Source organism: Electrona antarctica (genome assembly GCF_951216825.1).
Source record: "Electrona antarctica genome assembly, chromosome: 1".
Classification (NCBI taxonomy): Eukaryota; Metazoa; Chordata; class Actinopteri; order Myctophiformes; family Myctophidae; genus Electrona; species Electrona antarctica.
The window spans coordinates 14,161,439-14,181,979 of NC_136806.1; the positions used below are offsets into that span (position 1 = coordinate 14,161,439).

The 20,541-nt window shown below is 47.0% G+C and overlaps 1 protein-coding gene across 1 annotated transcript in view; it reads left to right on the forward strand.

Moving 5' to 3' along the window:
- The window catches only part of polr1a (RNA polymerase I subunit A), a 93,949-nt gene that overhangs the window by 39,993 nt on the left and 33,415 nt on the right, over positions 1–20,541 (forward strand). Inside the window, exons 18-25 of the mRNA XM_079513505.1 lie at positions 2,545–2,728; positions 6,294–6,376; positions 7,029–7,187; positions 9,417–9,515; positions 11,039–11,191; positions 12,692–12,774; positions 13,604–13,769; positions 18,825–18,954. Of these exons, the coding sequence (XP_079369631.1) occupies positions 2,545–2,728; positions 6,294–6,376; positions 7,029–7,187; positions 9,417–9,515; positions 11,039–11,191; positions 12,692–12,774; positions 13,604–13,769; positions 18,825–18,954 (1,057 nt within the window). The remainder of the gene's footprint in view (positions 1–2,544; positions 2,729–6,293; positions 6,377–7,028; positions 7,188–9,416; positions 9,516–11,038; positions 11,192–12,691; positions 12,775–13,603; positions 13,770–18,824; positions 18,955–20,541) is intronic.

The window sequence follows — 20,541 nt, forward strand, 5'->3', positions numbered from 1 at the left end:
ATGTTAGTAGACACCCTTACAAACACATTGTGGGATATGTTAGTAGACACCCTTACAAACACATTGTGGGATATGTTGGTAGACACCCTTACAAACACATTGTGGGATATGTTAGTAGACACCCTTACAAACACATTGTGGGATATGTTAGTAGACACCCTTACAAACACATTGTGGGATATGTTAGTAGACACCCTTACAAACACATTGTGGGATATGTTAGTAGACACCCTTACAAACACATTGTGGGATATGTTAGTAGACACCCTTACAATCACATTGGTGAAGAACATTCTTCGTAAGAAATGTATGCCTAGATTTAATAATATCCTCTGACTGTGACAGCACAATACCGATGTCATGGTATATAGCGGTCGTTTTCAAAGTGGAGGGGTCTGCTGGGGGTCCCCAGCCAACAATTAGTACTTTATATTAGCCAAAAAAAACAGAAAAAAGAATGACAAAAATTATGACTCTATGAAGGAAACAGGAGATAAGACTCCTGCCCCTATGGGCCTCATGACTCGACAAGGCTCGTGACTAAATAATGTCTTCTTTAAATCTTCTTGGAACACTCATTCTTCCCATTTACGTACGAAGATATTTATCTCGTAAGTCATAAACCAACAAAGTGGAAAAAGCAGCACTCCAATATTTGAGAACGCGTTTCGGCAAACTCTTTAGTCTACTCTGAAGAAGGCTGTTTGTCGGAACGCGTCGGGCGTTCTCAAAATTTTGGAGTGCTGCTTTTTCCACTTTGTTGGTTTATGACCGAGTGGCGCGCTACGAGCTTGTAGGTCTGCTATTTTTGAAAATTCGAAGAACGACTGACAGAAACAGCTTTTCCAGAAAACTGTCAGGATGTAGAAGACATTTTTAGAATCTGATCTCAGGTCAAAATGGGTTAACTCATTTAGGCCTGACGTAGAAATGTAATAAATGTCAATCATGACAGTTTTCTGAAATACCTATGTTTCTGTATCAGTGGTTCTCAATATTTCATGTCAAGGACCCCAGAAATCTAATTAATTGGCCACCGACCTCCATCTGGAAACCTACAGGAACCCCTTAGAAGCAAAGATTTGAGTTAAAAAACGTTCGTTCTGATTGATTGATTGATTGAAATATTTATTAACAGTTTGCAGAATTACAGTACATTTCAAGCACAAACTCAATACAAAGGCTGTTAACTGTGAGTGGACGACCCAATTAAGCATTACACTTGTTTCCAATAGGGTCCACCATGTTCAATTCATCAAAAACATTTAGAGACGTACAAATAGACACTTCTATATAGACAAAGAAGAGAAAGGAATTCATAATAATGGAGGTAAAAAGGGAAAAGAAACGTATACAGTGAGGGGAAAAAAAAGGGGTGGGCAAAGAATATATATTCAAAGATTTGTGCCGCATTTTCACGATTTAAAAGAAAAATAGCACAGAGTGCCGCGCTACGAGCTTGTAGATCTGCTATTTTTCAATAGCTAAAGTATAACGTGCTTAAAACACAAAGGGGTTCCTGTACAGAATGTGCCTTAACCCAGGGGTTCTCAACGTTTTTGGCCGGGGACCCCCGAAAATGCTTTGGCAACGTCTCGGGACCCCCGCCCCGCCCCCTCCCGACCCCCAATATAAATTGACTGCTACAATAACCTTAAACCATTTTGGGTGGGAACCCCTTTTGGTGTTTTAAGCATTGTTATAATTTAGCTATTTAAAAATAGCAGATCTACAAGCTCATAGCGCGCCACCGAGTGGCGTGCTATGAGCTTGTAGGTCTGCTATTTTTGAAAAATCGTGAAAAAAACTTTTTTTTTGAAAATAATTTGGGGACCCCCTAAAATAATTTGGCGACCCCCCGAGGGGTCGCGACCCACGGGTTGAGAACCCCTGCCTTAACCCAAGGGCAGTGTTTCCAGAGGAGGCGCACCACCTTGCTTTTCTTACCGATATTTATCTCGTCTTCTAAACGTGACGATATTTATCTCTCTGGGTCCTGTTTTCCTAGGGATGTGCCGATGAGACATTTTGGCCGATATCAATATCTGATATAATTAATTGCAGCTATTACCGATGTCAATATGATCTCATTCTGTATTGAAAAACTATAATTTGTTAATACATGTAACAGGGTGTCTGCACTGCATGCTTAGTCAAGTCAGATTTAACTTTAATACCTTTATATTTAATATTGTGAGCTTGTAGATCTGTTCAAGCTGTTAATTTGGGCTTGTTTATCTGTAAATGTTAATTAATCGGTCTGATTGATTAATCTAAAAACAACAAAAATTGGCCGATACCGATGTGTTTGCCGATTAACCCATTTTGGGCGGGAACCCCTTTTGGTGTTAGCATTATGTTATGCTTTAGCTATTGAAAAATAGCAGATCTACAAGCTCATAGCGCGCCACCGAGTGGCGCGCTACGAGCTTGTAGGTCTGCTATTTTTGAAAAATCAAAGAACTCTAGAACTTTAGAAGACATTTTCAGAATCTGATCTCAGGTCAAAATGGGTTAATCTCCCATCACTGTTTTCTTCATCAGGTGGTGATCCGTCACGGGGAGCTGTTGGTAGGGGTCCTGGACAAGGCCCACTATGGCGCCTCGGCGTACGGCCTGGTCCACTGCTGCTTCGAGCTGTACGGAGGGGAGACCAGCGGCAAGCTGCTCAGCTGTCTGGCCCGGCTGTTCACCGCCTACCTGCAGCTCTACCGCGGCTTCACGCTGGGTAAGTGTTCACCGCCTACCTGCAGCTCTACCGCGGCTTCACGCTGGGTAAGTGTTCACCGCCTACCTGCAGCTCTACCGGGGCTTCACGCTGGGTAAGTGTTCACCGCCTACCTGCAGCTCTACAGGGGCTTCACGCTGGGTAAGTGTTCACCGCCTACCTGCAGCTCTACCGGGGCTTCACGCTGGGTAAGTGTTCACCGCCTACCTGCAGCTCTACCGGGGCTTCACTCTGGGTAAGTGTTCACCGCCTACCTGCAGCTCTACCGGGGCTTCACGCTGGGTAAAGTGCAGCGATGTAAAGAGGTTTTCAATGTAATGAGTCCCGGGATGCAGAGGGATGGTCTTTTAGAAATGAGTCCCAGGGACATTTTATGAGTCCCACTTCAACGACGTTTGGAGTGGGGGGGGGGGTGGCGCTCCGGTCCGGTTCGGTCTCTATCCTTGTATTACTTTATGGAACCAGCCGGTAGAAAAGGGGTCTCTGGGTAAGTGTTCACCGACAGCTCCACCGAGAGGCTTCGCGCTGGGTAAGAAGTAGCCTCGGAGACCACAGCACAGGCCATGTGTTTCAGAGGAGGAGACCACAGCACAGGCCATGTGTTTCAGAGGAGGAGACCACAGCACAGGCCATGTGTTTCAGAGGAGGAGACCACAGCACAGGCCATGTGTTTCAGAGGAGGAGACCACAGCACAGGCCATGTGTTTCAGAGGAGGAGACCACAGCACAGGCCATGTGTTTCAGAGGAGGAGACCACAGCACAGGCCATGTGTTTCAGAGGAGGAGACCACAGCACAGGCCATGTGTTTCAGAGGAGGAGACCACAGCACAGGCCATGTGTTTCAGAGGAGGAGACCACAGCACAGGCCATGTGTTTCAGAGGAGGAGACCACAGCACAGGCCATGTGTTTCAGAGGAGGAGACCACAGCACAGGCCATGTGTTTCAGAGGAGGAGACCACAGCACAGGCCATGTGTTTCAGAGGAGGAGACCACAGCACAGGCCATGTGTTTCAGAGGAGGAGACCACAGTGGGGTTGTGTAGGGGGTGGGGAGAGGCGGGCACATAGGTTGGTGAACCGGTAGTGTATGGCGACGAACTTATTAAGCCACCGAGAGGCTAAAAGCGGGGAAATGTACTGCCAGACGCGCTGCATGCCAAGGACTCACTTCTCCAGTGTACTGCGTTTATTCATTTATTAAAGGTATATTCAAACAATTGATTTGGCATCATAACAAAGTGCGTTGTGCAAGATAGTATACAGATAGCAGCATGGTGTTGTCTTAGCGTTTGCGTTTGTAAAGCGGTCAGCAAAGTTGGACTTCCCCGTCGTTCACCCCCTCTCCTTCCATTCATGAAATGCCACCAGTGAACAGCTGACTTTACTACCTGTCTGACGTACCACCCAACACCACGTGACCATAGTAACCATAGCAACCCATCGAGCTGTCTAACCTGTCACCAACAGGTAGGAAGTCGTTAAATGGAACTTTTTAGGAATCGGACCGTTGACTCATTGCCTGCCAGAATCGATACCAGTCTGTCCAGCCACTGCCATAATGTACTGTCGGGACCTGTGCCTTATTCGAGGGGCTAAAATAGTGTCTTGAACTGGGGGTTTGCGGAAAAGCTAAGGGATTCTCTCGCTGACAATTTTTGGACCACCCCCAAGGCATGATTTCAGCTACCCATTGGAGTCAACGAGGTGGGAATACCTTCATTGACGGACCGACCACTTCCGGTCCGTTTATCTCCTAGCAATGGAGACGCTGTTGGCCGGTAGTGTAGAGAGATCTATTTCTGAATTAATAGAAATTAACCCATTTTGGGTGGGAACCCCTTTTGGTGTTTTAAGCATTATGTTATACTTTATAGCTATTGAAAAATAGCAGATCTACAAGCTATGAACTTGTAGGTCTGCTATTTTTTTTAAATCGTGAAAATGTGCCTCAAATCTTTGAATATATATTCCTTCAGAGTTTCAGTTTTTAACTTGAATCTTTGCTTCTGGAGGGTCCCTGGAACAACATATTTTCAGATGGGGGTCGGCGGCCAATTACAAATCATTTGTGGGGTCCTTGACATGAAATATTGAGAACCACTGATATAGAAACATGAGGTTTTTCAGAAAAAAATACATTTTAAAAAGACATTTCTTTTAATTTCGACGTCAGGCCTAATTGGGTTAAAACTAGAGACCAGCGGGTGGCGGATTTAGCCGCGGTTGCCGCAGGTGAACCGCAGTTTAGGGTGGATTAGGGTCAATTCAATATATTATAAATGAATATCGGATAAACCGCGGGTGAAATAATGCTGGAAATAAATGAATGGCATCTATCTATAGGCTTTATAACTATTAAAACGGAAATAAATTAATGATATCTATCTATAGTCTTATAATATAGTTTTTAAAAGGCACAATCTCAGCATGCGTGCGTTAGTAGTATTTTAATATTTTCCATCAGGCACAAATTAGACGCCTATATTGGCTAAGAAGGACCACAACAACGAGTGGGCTGCTAGGCTAACAGGCAGCTGAGAGTATGAAATAAACTTACAACTAACTGAAACAGAAGGGAAGAATATAAGTTTGGCGTGGGACTCGGTGCCATGGGACTGCATGGGAGCGAGGGCTGGATATATGCCACATGAAAAGACGTTCGTTGCGATGTGCGAACGTGACTGACTGAACGGACGGCAGCCTTGTTGCCATGGAAATGGGAATATACAACCGTAACTTTGGTGAACTGTCGGCAGTGGTGAGTGACACAACTTATAAATAGCCGATCTACAAGTTGTGAGCTTGTAGATTGGCTATCCCTGCAGCGGATTTCGGGTGGTTGCGGATATATAAATTGGATTAATGAATTAATGCGGTCGGATAACGGGCGGATTATAAATATGCACACTCGGATTCGGGTGACAAAAAAGCTCATCTGCTGATCTTTAGTTAAAACACATCCTTGGTGCTCTGGGCTTTCATGTAAAACACGTAAAAAAACGCATCCTTGGAGGGTTATGAGGAGGCAGTCGGTATGGAACCGTACTCCCAACCGGAACACGCAACAAAATATCCTTTTTGCCATTCCCTTTAAACATTTTCCAGCCTTATCGCCAAAACATGACGTGCCCAAAATGGGGATTGGCGGCTTATCCCTCTTTGGTGTTTTGTTCCTTCTCCACTTGCCCCAATACGCGACATGTGGAGGGGTCATCACCACGTCGTCCCTCTCCACGGGCGCTCTGAAAGTGCACGCCCCGGGTACGGAAACTGTGAATTGTCACGTTTTGTGACATTGTTTGTCTTTGATTACGTCACAGATGTGACATGCCCTTATATGACTCTTCACTGCTTGCCTACAGCTGTAAATGATAAATTAATTGTGTGTGTGTGTGTGTGTGTGTGTGTGTGTGTGTGTGTGTGTGTGTGTGTGTGTGTGTGTGTGTGTGTGTGTGTGTGTGTGTGTGTGTGTGTGTGTGTGTGTGTGTGTGTGTGTGTGTGTGTGTGTGTGTGTGTGTGTGTGTGTGTGTGTGTGTGTGTGTGCGCGTGTGCGCGCGCGCGCAGGTGTGGAGGACATCTTGGTGAAACCCGGAGCCAACAGGCTGAGGAAGAAGCTCATAAAAAACTCTCTAACCTACGGCACCAGAGTGAGTTAATAATCTAACCTACGGCACCAGAGTGAGTTAATAATCTAACCTACGGCACCAGAGTGAGTTAATAATCTAACCTACGGCACCAGAGTGAGTTAATAATCTAACCTACGGCACCAGAGTGAGTTAATAATCTAACCTACGGCACCAGAGTGAGTTAATAATCTAACCTACGGCACCAGAGTGAGTTAATAATCTAACCTACGGCACCAGAGTGAGTTAATAATCTAACCTACGGCACCAGAGTGAGTTAATAATCTAACCTACGGCACCAGAGTGAGTTAAAACAAAACAAAAAGCAATGCAAGTAGCAGAAAGTAGTAGATCTATCATGAGATACTTTTTATTGTGCATGCATGACACACCTAATTGAAATTGTCTTGATTGAAGTTCTCAGTCGCCACAACTGATTATGTTCAGTCATTTGGATTCCATAGAAGCCAATCAAGCCATGGATGTCATCTATGTATGGGCAACATGTTGTGCAGCCAAAATATCCTATCTACAAGCTCTCAATGAATGCAGATAGGCTATTTTTATTTTATTATAAGATTGCATACAGCATTGGAGTTGTAAAAACAAAATAAATCATATATTCATATAAAAGCAAAAGGTTTAAAGTCTCAATCTGTGATTTTGCTGTGGCCAGGCCCTGCAGGCAGCCTTCAACCTGCCGCCCACCGTTGACCAAGCGGAGGCCCGCGGCCGCTGGCAGGACGCCCACCTCAACCCCGACCAGAGGGACTTCAACACGGCCGACCTCAAGTTCAAAGAGGTGGCCAACCAGGTCAACAACGACATCAACAAGGTATATGCTAACTAACATCAACAAGGTATACGCTAACTAACATCAACAAGGTATACGCTAACTAACATCAACAAGGTATACGCTAACTAACATCAACAAGGTATATGCTAACTAACATCAACAAGGTATACGCTAACTAACATCAACAAGGTATACGCTAACTAACATCAACAAGGTATACGCTAACTAACATCAACAAGGTATACGCTAACTAACATCAACAAGGTATACGCTAACTAACATCAACAAGGTATACGCTAACTAACATCAACAAGGTATACGCTAACTAACATCAACAAGGTATACGCTAACTAACATCAACAAGGTATACGCTAACTAACATCAACAAGGTATACGCTAACTAACATCAACAAGGTATACGCTAACTAACATCAACAAGGTATACGCTAACTAACATCAACAAGGTATACGCTAACTAACACCAACAAGGTATACGCTAACTAAAAAGAGAACCAAGCTCAACACCGCTGGGTCTGCTCTGCGTGCGCTAGGTCCACTGTAAGGAGCACAGCACATGCATTCACACACGTAACAAGGCGATTGCCTTCCTGGAAAACCTGAACTATGTGTTGCCCCCTACATTTTGCTTCAATGAACAGAGGACCTATACAGTCTCACCAACTCTTTATGTTCATACATACAGTGTAACAGTCTGGAATGGCCTTTCCTCTGCTTTATTCAGCCTTCAACTAGCCTGGGGTTAGGGTTAGCTTTCTATGGCATAGGCAGCTCCCGGCAGGAGAATCTAGACACAGCTGCACGACATGAGAGTAATTAATTTGAGCGACAGAGAAAGAGAGTGTGTGTGCGTGTGTGCGTCAATTTAACAAAAGTGCAGACGATCAGAAATCAGCAGAGAGTGATCGACGTTTGCGCTACTGTATGCCGAATTGAAGTGGACTCGGTCCCAGACTTTTTTTTTTCTCCCTGGAAATTAAAAATGTCTGGGTTTCCGAGGCTATCCTCCAACTAACTCTGAATAGTTAGACGACATTACACTCTTACACCAGTTACTATTTGTTGGTTAACGCAGCATCGATGAAGAATGTTTTGAGTCAGGAAGTAAAAATCAGCTATTTAACATTTAACAACAACAAACAACGCAATTGTCATTTAATCCACCCAAAACATACTTTTTTGTAAGCAAAATACTATCGTTTATGAATCAGACGCAAACCAAGCTTGTTTTAGGTCTAAAAAGAAGGATCCGAGATATTGGCGTTCAAAAAGCTGCGTCCTCATAGACGGCATAAGCCAGTTTTATACAAAAGAAAGCCTGGTGAAGGCTATCTGGTGACGGCTATCTGGTGAAGGCCGCATCGGCCCAAACGTTGCCGTTTCCCTATTAAAAGTTGGTTCACTGCATTTGAAGACAGTGTGCGGGTGTTTGTTCCTTTTCCATTGTCGGGCACCGTGCCCTCTCCTACGCACCTGTCGCCTGTAGGTGTGCAAAAGCCTCTCCTACGCACCTGCCGCCTGTAGGTGTGCCCTCTCCTACGCACCTGCCGCCTGTAGGTGTGCAAAAGCCTCTCCTACGCACCTGCCGCCTGTAGGTGTGCAAAAGCCTCTCCTACGCACCTGTTGCCTGTAGGTGTGCCCTCTCCTACGCACCTGGGATGCATGGGGAATAAAACAAATCTTGGGATGCATCGGGCATGGCATCCATTGCAAGGGTAAATCAATCTCGGTTTCTCGGGCCCGGCGTCCATCCAGTTTTAATGCATCCACAATGTCTGGATGCATTAAGAAATTCTGACATGCAGTAGTACAGTATACGATTGTTTTTGAGTGGTGCAACCACTCCAAGGAACAGCAATGTCCCTATGTGACTATGTCCTAACCTATGTGACTATGTCCTAACCTATGTGACTATGTCCTAACCTATGTCACAATGTTTAGAGTACCAGTAGGGGCAAAAGTGGCGCTGTTGTTCTAGAAACAGAGAGAGAGAGATAGTGTTGCACTGTTGCCTGCTAATTAGAGAGAGAGAGAGAGGTGTCTGCTAAATGCTAATTCCCCCACACAGTAACTCTGTCATTTCTCGACCGTTTCGGACGCGGGGCGGCTCGCCGGAACCGGGCTGGCAACCTGGGCGCGTTCCTGTGGGTCTGGAAGTTCCGGGGACCCACCAGGGACCCCCACACGGAGTTGCACCACTCACAGTTCTTCATTGTGATTGGTGTTGTTGTGGTGTTGTTGTTTGCTTAGGTATGCATGCCTGCTGGTCTGCACACGTCCTTCCCAGACAACAACCTGCAGCTGATGGTCATCTCAGGAGCCAAGGGGTCGACTGTCAACACCATGCAGGTCAGGGGTCAGGGGTGGGCATTGCATGCATGCCGTAGCAAAAAATAGCCGATCTACAAGTTCAAAACGCGTCGCATCACGACGCGTTTTGAACTTGTAGATTGGCTATTTTTGCTATATTTGAATTGAAATCCTGAATATTTTTTTGCTATTTTTAATTGGGATCCTGAAAAGTCATTTTAACTAAATACAAATATATTGGACATAAAAAAGGCAATAACATTATTTGTAATACTACTTGACAAGCTACTAATTTAGACTGCAAGTAATTAAAGCGGGGTCATGTTTGCATGTTTGGAATTGTAACAGCTGAAATCAATAGCATATCACTATTCCGAAATTGATCTGAGGGCCACATTAAGTGAAGGTGGGGGACGCCAGTTGCCCATGTATGATGCAGGTGATCATGCCACAACTAGGAGGGCTGCCACCTCTTATCTACGACATTATGCATTTGAATTCGCCATTCAACTAATTGCAATTAAATTAATTATATTGTGTTTTTGACATACAGCATTTGAATCTAGAAATACAATTTCTGTTTGGCTTTTTTTTTCCAGCTTTGTAAACACAAATTGCACCGGGCGGATATGAGAAATAACACAATTATATAAAAGCATTGTCTTGAGTAATTTGATGTGTGTACCTTGGATGAGCTGTGAAATCATGTCCCGCCCCCAACGCAGTGGTTTTCAAACAGTGGTCCTTGAGGGGGTTCCAGGTGGTCCCCCAGCTAAATGATGGGGAGTTGTAAAATTAAACCAAATGGACCCTTAAGGCCTATTCATAGTCTGGATTTTCGGTGGTGAGCTGACCACCGCTCCGGTGGTGAGCTGACCACCGCTCCGGTGGTGAGCTGACCACCGCTCCGTGGTGAGGTGACCACCGCTCCGGTGGTGAGGTGACCACCGCTCCGGTGGTGAGGTGACCACCGTGGTGAGGTGACCACCGCTCCGGTGGTGAGGTGACCACCGCTCCGTGGTGAGGTGACCACCGCTCCGGTGGTGAGGTGACCACCGTGGTGAGGTGACCACCGCTCCGGTGGTGAGGTGACCACCGCTCCGGTGGTGAGGTGACCACCGCTCCGGTGGTGAGGTGACCACCGCTCCGGTGGTGAGGTGACCACCGCTCCGGTGGTGAGGTGACCACCGCTCCGGTGGTGAGCTGACCACCAATAATGGGCCTTCAAATGAAAATGGTTAAAAACCACGGCCCACAGTGCCCAGTGATGTTTTTGTTGACTAAATCTAAGACGAAAAATGTTCGTAGACTACCTTTTTTCACTGCCAAAAACTAAATGGAAACTAAATGAAAACTAAGCTACGATGACTAAAACTAAATATATTGACAATTTTGTCAACAAATACAAACTAGACTAAATTGTTAGGAAGGGACTAGTGGACAAGAGATACAGTATAAGTCATTATACACTTGGTTGCATGCTGAAAATAGCCGATCTACAAGCTCACAACGCGTTGCCACTGCCCTAACCTTGTTTGTGTGACCGTTTTCTTTCCGTTTAGATCTCTTGCCTGCTGGGTCAGATTGAGCTGGAGGGCCGCCGGCCGCCCCTGATGCCTTCTGGGAAATCGCTGCCGTGCTTCCAGGCGTACGATCCGCTGCCCGGCTCCGGGGGCTTCATCTCCGGGAGGTTCCTGACGGGCATCAAACCACAGGTCAGTGACACAGTAGCCTGGGGTCCACCTATGCTTTCTATGGCATGGGCAGCTCCCGGCAGGATCCGCCGGGAGAATCTAGATGTGCGACATGAGACTAATTAATTAGAGTGACAGAGAGAGAGAGGAGTGTGTGTGTGTGTGTGTGTGTGTGTGTGTGTGTGTGTGTGTGTGTGTGTGTGTGTGTGTGTGTGTGTGTGTGTGTGTGTGTGTGTGTGTGTGTGTGTGTGTGTGTGTGTGTGTGTGTGTGTGTGTGTGTGTGTGTGTGTGTGTGCGTCAATTTAACAAAGGTGCAGACGATCATAAATCAGCAGACGTTTGCGCTACTCTATGCCGAATTGAAGTGGACTTTTTTTTTCTCCCTGGAAATAAAAACGTCTGGGGTTCGCGACCCCTCGGGGGGGGGGGGGGGGGGGGGTTCTGGAAAATGGAAATGAAGAGTTTACATATAGTATACATAGTACATGCATAATACACCTCCCTAATGATTATATCTGGTGTCAGTATTTATTTATGGTGTATATTGTCTCTATTATTAAGGTTATTGCAGCAGTCAATTTATATTGGGGGTTGGGAGGGGGCGGGGCGGGGGTCCAGAGACATTGCCAAAGCATTTCCGGGGGGTCCCCGGGAAGAGGCGAGGCGGGGCGGGGGTCCCGAGACATTGCCAAAGCATTTCCGGGGGGTCCCCGGCCAAAAACGTTGAGAACCCCTGCAGTAACCCACCGATGCTCCTCAAGCATTTTCATGCCAAGACACCGGGCGGGGATCCAAATTGTTACACGCTATATCTATAGTCTCGAGACGGATCTGTCCCATATTTCACATTCCATCCTGATTGCCTAACATTGACTTTCAAAGTTTTGCAGGATTGGCCCGTTTTGAACAAAAAGCCTCAAATCATGAACGCAGCGTGCAATTTACGCGAAATCTTTCGCAGACTTTCCTGCTAGGCTGAGGAATACATCCCACCCTTTTCACATTGGCCTGGCCCAACAGGTGGATTTTTGCAAAACACATTTTTTGGAACAAAATGCCTCAAATCATCCAATTGCCATCCAAGGCGTAAGAAGAAATGGCACCCTTTTCACATTGGCCTATTATAGCGCCACCAGGAGGCCACAACCTGACCTGCCCTGGTGGAGACCTGTGCCCCGAGGGGCACTTTTTCTAGTTTCTTATTTTTTTTAGAGGCCCTAGCCCCTCCTATGCCCAGCTTTGTGTGTTTGTGTGTACCAAATTTGAGATGATTTGATTGGCTGAGCACGGAATGTGATGTATGACGATAAGAGCGCCCCTCACTTCACACGAGTGTGATTGTTTGTTTTTTTTGTTGTTTTTTTCACCTAAAATAAGGACTGATTTATTAATCGATTATTTTATTATTGATTATGGATTATGTTGTATGATTGATTTAACCGATCAGTTTGATTTACTGTTGCACCAATGCACCCATAGTTAGTTTGTCATTTAATTTTGTTTGTTTGTTTTTGTCCTCAGGAGTTCTTCTACCATTGTATGGCTGGAAGGGAGGGTCTGGTAGACACAGCTGTCAAAACATCCCGATCAGGGTACCTGCAGAGGTAAAAACAACAACTTAACCATATTAATGCCAGGAACGTGGAATCAATTACGTTAATTTCTCCACCTCCCACCTGTGCCAGAATGTGAAATTCCGTCTTTCTTTAACCCATTTTGGGGCGGGAACCCCTTTTGGTGTTTTAAACATTATGTTATAATTTAGCTATTGAAAAATAGCAGATCTACAAGCTCGTAGCGCGCCACTCGGCACCACTGCACCACCGACTGGGCCTGGTGGTGCAGTATGATCTGACTAGGCCTGGTGGTGCAGTATGATCATTGTGCTGTGTTTCTGTAGAGGGCCTGGTGGTGCAGTATGACCTGACTGGGCCTGGTGGTGCAGTATGACCTGACTGGGCCTGGTGGTGCAGTATGACCTGACTGGGCCTGGTGGTGCAGTATGACCTGACTGGGCCTGGTGGTGCAGTATGATCATTGTGCTGTGTTTCTGTAGAGGGCCTGGTGGTGCAGTATGACCTGACTGGGCCTGGTGGTGCAGTATGATCTGACTAGGCCTGGTGGTGCAGTATGATCATTGTGCTGTGTTTCTGTAGAGGGCCTGGTGGTGCAGTATGACCTGACTGGGCCTGGTGGTGCAGTATGACCTGACTGGGCCTGGTGGTGCAGTATGATCATTGTGCTGTGTTTCTGTAGAGGGCCTGGTGGTGCAGTATGATCATTGTGCTGTGTTTCTGTAGAGGGCCTGGTGGTGCAGTATGATCATTGTGCTGTGTTTCTGTAGAGGGCCTGGTGGTGCAGTATGATCATTGTGCTGTGTTTCTGTAGAGGGCCTGGTGGTGCAGTATGATCATTGCGCTGTGTTTCTACTAGGTGTGTGATAAAGCACCTGGAGGGCCTGGTGGTGCAGTATGACCTGACAGTGAGGGACAGCGACGGCTCCGTGGTGCAGTTCCTGTACGGTGAGGACGGCCTGGACGTCCCCAAGACCAGCTTCCTCCAGGCCAAGCAGTTCCCCTTCCTGGAGAGCAACTACCAGGTAAACTACCTATAGCTTCCTCCAGGCCAAGCAGTTCCCCTTCCTGGAGAGCAACTACCAGGTAAACTACCTATACTACCTAACCCTTCCTCCAGGCCAAGCAGTTCCCCTTCCTGGAGAGCAACTACCAGGTAAACTACCTATACTACCTAACCCTTCCTCCAGGCCAAGCAGTTCCCCTTCCTGGAGAGCAACTACCAGGTAAACTACCTATACTACCTAACCCTTCCTCCAGGCCAAGCAGTTCCCCTTCCTGGAGAGCAACTACCAGGTAAACTACCTATACTACCTAACCCTTCCTCCAGGCCAAGCAGTTCCCCTTCCTGGAGAGCAACTACCAGGTAAACTACCTATACTACCTAACCCTTCCTCCAGGCCAAGCAGTTCCCCTTCCTGGAGAGCAACTACCAGGTAAACTACCTATACTACCCAACCCTTCCTCCAGGCCAAGCAGTTCCCCTTCCTGGAGAGCAACTACCAGGTAAACTACCTATACTACCTAACCCTTCCTCCAGGCCAAGCAGTTCCCCTTCCTGGAGAGCAACTACCAGGTAAACTACCTATACTACCTAACCCTTCCTCCAGGCCAAGCAGTTCCCCTTCCTGGAGAGCAACTACCAGGTAAACTACCTATACTACCTAACCCTTCCTCCAGGCCAAGCAGTTCCCCTTCCTGGAGAGCAACTACCAGGTAAACTACCTATACTACCTAACCCTTCCTCCAGGCCAAGCAGTTCCCCTTCCTGGAGAGCAACTACCAGGTAAACTACCTATACTACCTAACCCTTCCTCCAGGCCAAGCAGTTCCCCTTCCTGGAGAGCAACTACCAGGTAAACTACCTATACTACCTAACCCTTCCTCCAGGCCAAGCAGTTCCCCTTCCTGGAGAGCAACTACCAGGTAAACTACCTATACTACCTAACCCTTCCTCCAGGCCAAGCAGTTCCCCTTCCTGGAGAGCAACTACCAGGTAAACTACCTATACTACCTAACCCTTCCTCCAGGCCAAGCAGTTCCCCTTCCTGGAGAGCAACTACCAGGTAAACTACCTATACTACCTAACCCTTCCTCCAGGCCAAGCAGTTCCCCTTCCTGGAGAGCAACTACCAGGTAAACTACCTATACTCCCTAACCCTTCCTCCAGGCCAAGCAGTTCCCCTTCCTGGAGAGCAACTACCAGGTAAACTACCTATACTACCTAACCCTTCCTCCAGGCCAAGCAGTTCCCCTTCCTGGAGAGCAACTACCAGGTAAACTACCTATACTACCTAACCCTTCCTCCAGGCCAAGCAGTTCCCCTTCCTGGAGAGCAACTACCAGGTAAACTACCTATACTACCTAACCCTTCCTCCAGGCCAAGCAGTTCCCCTTCCTGGAGAGCAACTACCAGGTAAACTACCTATACTACCTAACCCTTCCTCCAGGCCAAGCAGTTCCCCTTCCTGGAGAGCAACTACCAGGTAAACTACCTATACTACCTAACCCTTCCTCCAGGCCAAGCAGTTCCCCTTCCTGGAGAGCAACTACCAGGTAAACTACCTATACTACCTAACCCTTCCTCCAGGCCAAGCAGTTCCCCTTCCTGGAGAGCAACTACCAGGTAAACTACCTATACTACCTAACCCTTCCTCCAGGCCAAGCAGTTCCCCTTCCTGGAGAGCAACTACCAGGTAAACTACCTATACTACCTAACCCTTCCTCCAGGCCAAGCAGTTCCCCTTCCTGGAGAGCAACTACCAGGTAAACTACCTATACTACCTAACCCTTCCTCCAGGCCAAGCAGTTCCCCTTCCTGGAGAGCAACTACCAGGTAAACTACCTATACTACCTAACCCTTCCTCCAGGCCAAGCAGTTCCCCTTCCTGGAGAGCAACTACCAGGTAAACTACCTATACTACCTAACCCTTCCTCCAGGCCAAGCAGTTCCCCTTCCTGGAGAGCAACTACCAGGTAAACTACCTATACTACCTAACCCTTCCTCCAGGCCAAGCAGTTCCCCTTCCTGGAGAGCAACTACCAGGTAAACTACCTATACTACCTAACCCTTCCTCCAGGCCAAGCAGTTCCCCTTCCTGGAGAGCAACTACCAGGTAAACTACCTATACTACCTAACCCTTCCTCCAGGCCAAGCAGTTCCCCTTCCTGGAGAGCAACTACCAGGTAAACTACCTATACTACCTAACCCTTCCTCCAGGCCAAGCAGTTCCCCTTCCTGGAGAGCAACTACCAGGTAAACTACCTATACTACCTAACCCTTCCTCCAGGCCAAGCAGTTCCCCTTCCTGGAGAGCAACTACCAGGTAAACTACCTATACTACCTAACCCTTCCTCCAGGCCAAGCAGTTCCCCTTCCTGGAGAGCAACTACCAGGTAAACTACCTATACTACCTAACCCTTCCTCCAGGCCAAGCAGTTCCCCTTCCTGGAGAGCAACTACCAGGTAAACTACCTATACTACCTAACCCTTCCTCCAGGCCAAGCAGTTCCCCTTCCTGGAGAGCAACTACCAGGTAAACTACCTATACTACCTAACCCTTCCTCCAGGCCAAGCAGTTCCCCTTCCTGGAGAGCAACTACCAGGTAAACTACCTATACTACCTAACCCTTCCTCCAGGCCAAGCAGTTCCCCTTCCTGGAGAGCAACTACCAGGTAAACTACCTATACTACCTAACCCTTCCTCCAGGCCAAGCAGTTCCCCTTCCTGGAGAGCAACTACCAGGTAAACTACCTATACTACCTAACCCTTCCTCCAGGCCAAGCAGTTCCCCTTCCTGGAGAGCAACTACCAGGTAAACTACCTATACTACCTAACCCTTCCTCCAGGCCAAGCAGTTCCCCTTCCTGGAGAGCAACTACCAGGTAAACTACCTATACTACCTAACCCTTCCTCCAGGCCAAGCAGTTCCCCTTCCTGGAGAGCAACTACCAGGTAAACTACCTATACTACCTAACCCTTCCTCCAGGCCAAGCAGTTCCCCTTCCTGGAGAGCAACTACCAGGTAAACTACCTATACTACCTAACCCTTCCTCCAGGCCAAGCAGTTCCCCTTCCTGGAGAGCAACTACCAGGTAAACTACCTATACTACCTAACCCTTCCTCCAGGCCAAGCAGTTCCCCTTCCTGGAGAGCAACTACCAGGTAAACTACCTATACTACCTAACCCTTCCTCCAGGCCAAGCAGTTCCCCTTCCTGGAGAGCAACTACCAGGTAAACTACCTATACTACCTAACCCTTCCTCCAGGCCAAGCAGTTCCCCTTCCTGGAGAGCAACTACCAGGTAAACTACCTATACTACCTAACCCTTCCTCCAGGCCAAGCAGTTCCCCTTCCTGGAGAGCAACTACCAGGTAAACTACCTATACTACCTAACCCTTCCTCCAGGCCAAGCAGTTCCCCTTCCTGGAGAGCAACTACCAGGTAAACTACCTATACTACCTAACCCTTCCTCCAGGCCAAGCAGTTCCCCTTCCTGGAGAGCAACTACCAGGTAAACTACCTATACTACCTAACCCTTCCTCCAGGCCAAGCAGTTCCCCTTCCTGGAGAGCAACTACCAGGTAAACTACCTATACTACCTAACCCTTCCTCCAGGCCAAGCAGTTCCCCTTCCTGGAGAGCAACTACCAGGTAAACTACCTATACTACCTAACCCTTCCTCCAGGCCAAGCAGTTCCCCTTCCTGGAGAGCAACTACCAGGTAAACTACCTATACTACCTAACCCTTCCTCCAGGCCAAGCAGTTCCCCTTCCTGGAGAGCAACTACCAGGTAAACTACCTATACTACCTAACCCTTCCTCCAGGCCAAGCAGTTCCCCTTCCTGGAGAGCAACTACCAGGTAAACTACCTATACTACCTAACCCTTCCTCCAGGCCAAGCAGTTCCCCTTCCTGGAGAGCAACTACCAGGTAAACTACCTATACTACCTAACCCTTCTTATAGAGCAGTGGTGCTCAAACTTTGTCCATGTCAAGGACCCCTAAATCGACATTTATTAGAGTGCGTCGCTACAGACATATTTGTCATATTGATTACCCCTGGATTATGTGTGTTGGATGTAGTGGCACGTTCACGCTGGCAGACGCAAAGATGAACGGGAGTGTCATTTGGAACAGCCACATGCACGATTGCGTCTCTGCATCGTCACGTTGCTGACTTCCATTGACAATGAATGGTAGACTGTATCTTTGTATCGTCATGTCGCTGGCTTCCATTGACAATGAATGGTAGACTAGCTTTGTATCTTCATGTCGCTGTGCTTCCATTGACAATGAATGGTAGACTGTATCTTCATGTCGCTGTGCTTCCATTGACAATGAATGGTAGACTGTATCTTTGTATCTTCATGTCGCTGTGCTTCCATTGACAATGAATGGTAGACTGTATCTTTGTATATTCATGTCGCTGTGCTTCCATTGACAATGAACGGTAGACTGTATCTCTGTATCTTCATGTCGCTGGCTTCCATTGACAATGAATGGTAGACTGTAGCTTTGTATCGTCATGTCGCTGGCTTCCATTGACAATGAATGGTAGACTGTATCTTTGTATCGTCATGTCGCTGGCTTCCATTGACAATGAATGGTAGACTGTATCTTTGTATCGTCATGTCGCTGGCTTCCATTGACAATGAATGGTAGACTGTATCTTTGTATCTTCATGTCGCTGTGCTTCCATTGACAATGAATGGTAGACTGTATCTTTGTATCTTCATCTCGCTGTGCTTCCATTGACAATGAACGGTAGACTGTATCTTTGTATCGTCATGTCGCTGGCTTCCATTGACACTTGTAACTGCACTCTGCTGTCCCACCAAACCAAATTCCTAACATGTTTACATGTCATGGCAATAAATTCTTCTGATTCTGATTCTAGACTGCGTCGTTGCGTCTGCCTGTGTGACCGCAACAAAAGTGTGTTCATAATTTGTGTCCGTCAAGCCATCAAAGAGTGTTTGATGTAAAAGGCTCATCGTGTGTGTCTGTCAGGCTCATCAGAGTGTCTGATGTAAAAGGGTCATTGTGTGTGTGTGTGTGCGTGCGTGTGCGTCAGGTCATCACCAAGGCCCAGGTGCTGGAGCAGGTCCTGTCACGTCTGGACTCCCAGGCTGCCAGTCAGCACTTTGATGCCATCCAGCGCTGGAAGGTCAAGAGAGAGATGGCAGCATTGTGTCCACGCCAAGGTACCTGCACTCTCTATTCTAAGCCCTACCCCATAGTGTCTATTATAAGCCCTACCCCATAGTGTCTATTCTAAGCCCTACCTCATAGTGTCTATTCTAAGCCCTACCTCATAGTGTCTATTCTAAGCCCTACCCATAGTGTCTATTCTAAGCCCTACCCCATAGTGTCTATTCTAAGCCCTACCTCATAGTGTCTATTCTAAGCCCTACCTCATAGTGTCTATTCTAAGCCCTACCTCATAGTGTCTATTCTAAGCCCTACCCCATAGTGTCTATTCTAAGCCCTACCCCATAGTGTCTATTCTAAGCCCTACCTCATAGTGTCTATTCTAAGCCCTACCTCATAGTGTCTATTCTAAGCCCTACCTCATAGTGTCTATTCTATGCCCTACCCCATAGTGTCTATTCTAACCCCTACCCCATAGTGTCTATTCTAAGCCCTACCCCATAGTGTCTATTCTAAGCCCTACCCCATAGTGTCTATTCTAAGCCCTACCCCATAGTGTCTATTCTAAGCCCTACCCCATAGTGTCTATTCTAAGCCCTACCTCATAGTGTCTATTCTAAGCCCTACCTCATAGTGTCTATTCTAAGCCCTACCCCATAGTGTCTATTCTAAGCCCTACCCCATAGTGTCTATTCTAAGCCCTACCCCATAGTGTCTATTCTAAGCCCTACCCCATAGTCTCTATTCTAAGCCCTACCCCATAGTGTCTATTCTAAGCCCTACCCCATAGTGTCTATTCTAAGCCCTACCTCATAGTGTCTATTCTATAGCCCTACCCCATAGTGTCTATTCTAAGCCCTACCCCATAGTGTCTATTCTAAGCCCTACCCCATAGTGTCTATTCTAAGCCCTACCTCATAGTGTCTATTCTATAGCCCTACCCCATAGTGTCTATTCTATAGCCCTACCCCATAGTGTCTATTCTATGCCCTACCTCATAGTGTCTATTCTAAGCCCTACCCCATAGTGTCTATTCTAAGCCCTACCTCATAGTGTCTATTCTAAGCCCTACCCCATAGTGTCTATTCTATAGCCCTACCCCATAGTGTCTATTCTAAGCCCTACCCCATAGTGTCTATTCTAAGCCCTACCCCATAGTGTCTATTCTAAGCCCTACCTCATAGTGTCTATTCTATAGCCCTACCCCATAGTGTCTATTCTATAGCCCTACCCCATAGTGTCTATTCTAAGCCCTACCCCATAGTGTCTATTCTAAGCCCTACCTCATAGTGTCTATTCTAAGCCCTACCCCATAGTGTCTATTCTAAGCCCTACCCCATAGTGTCTATTCTATAGCCCTACCCCATAGTGTCTATTCTAAGCCCTACCCCATAGTGTCTATTCTAAGCCCTACCCCATAGTGTCTATTCTATAGCCCTACCCCATAGTGTCTATTCTAAGCCCTACCCCATAGTGTCTATTCTAAGCCCTACCCCATAGTGTCTATTCTATAGCCCTACCCCATAGTGTCTATTCTAAGCCCTACCCCATAGTGTCTATTCTAAGCCCTACCCCATAGTGTCTATTCTATAGCCCTACCCCATAGTGTCTATTCTAAGCCCTACCCCATAGTGTCTATT